The sequence below is a fragment of the Bombus impatiens genome, unplaced genomic scaffold, assembly GCF_000188095.3.
Source record: "Bombus impatiens unplaced genomic scaffold, BIMP_2.2 scf_0261, whole genome shotgun sequence".
Lineage (NCBI taxonomy): Eukaryota > Metazoa > Arthropoda > Insecta > Hymenoptera > Apidae > Bombus > Bombus impatiens.
The window spans coordinates 261600-262569 of record NT_176680.1 but is presented as its reverse complement, the minus strand read 5'-3'; the positions used below and the strand labels follow the sequence as shown (position 1 = coordinate 262569).

Here is a 970-nt window from a genome sequence, read left to right as displayed (position 1 = left end):
TCAAATAAAAAATATGTTTTGTAATATTTCACGAACATCAATATTTCATTTAAATTATTTAGTGCTTAAATTGTATGTATTTTATACGATGTTTGTGATATATATATAGATTTATATAGATCGGTGCATATCATGTGATATTCTAAATGCATCATCTGATTTATCATTTAATTGTATGGTTGTGATTAAAATATAACATAAAGCACTATTATGCGATTGATTGCATTCATAGAGAAAATCTGATGTTTCGATGAAAGCTCCGAGTGTACCATTTCATAGCTTTTTCTACTATAGCTTAAGTAGGACTACTGGTTAAAGTATGTGGCTTGATACGTCCAATTTACCACTGACGAGCTCTCATCGACCAGCCACAGCATCTTACACACACGATTGCAGTTGCAGCGTTGAACCTGATGTTAATGCTCTGACACGATCTCTCATGGAGTCGATTCATATTTTTCTGCTCGTCTTCACTTACTGATGTTACGCAGTTACAAAGTTGTAATGCCATATTGCGATACAATAATTTCTGTCTTTGCTGTAATTTAATTAACATCCTAGCATCGTAGGTTATTGATTAGGTATCATATATATAATAGATATATTCTATTTCTAACAGCATGTGGCCCGACTCTGTTCTTTTTCCTACTTTCATGTCGATTATTTCTTCTGTCGCCTCCTGATTGCCAAACGCATAGTCTATTACTGAGTTTTCTCTCTCCCCGATATAGGTCCACTCCTCCCCTTCTTTATCTCTGTCATCGATTATCGTCCAGCCTCTCTCTTCCAGACACTTTAGCAGTGTTCTTCCTTCCACGTTTATCGTCTTGTCTTTCGATCGTCTGTTTTTTTCTTTCCCTAGGTCCTCGTTTATCGACCCTCCCTCTTCTCCCGTTCTTGCGTTCCAGTCTCCGCCGATGATCATCACTTCCTCTTCTCTTCCGTCTAGTCTTTCCTCTATTTTTTCCAT

The 970-nt window shown here is 36.9% G+C and overlaps 1 protein-coding gene across 1 annotated transcript; it reads right to left on the bottom strand.

Moving 5' to 3' along the window:
• Nucleotides 1-450: 450 nt before the first annotated feature.
• Nucleotides 451-970, bottom strand: LOC112212666. The gene has a single exon (XM_024366951.2). The coding sequence runs from the start codon at nucleotides 968-970 to the stop codon at nucleotides 578-580; it is 393 nt and encodes a 130-aa protein (XP_024222719.1). The 3' UTR covers nucleotides 451-577.

Excerpts from the sequence above, each read along its gene's own strand:
- LOC112212666 (XM_024366951.2), bottom strand. The coding sequence starts at position 970 with ATGGAAAAAATAGAGGAAAGACTAGACGGAAGAGAAGAGGAAGTGATG.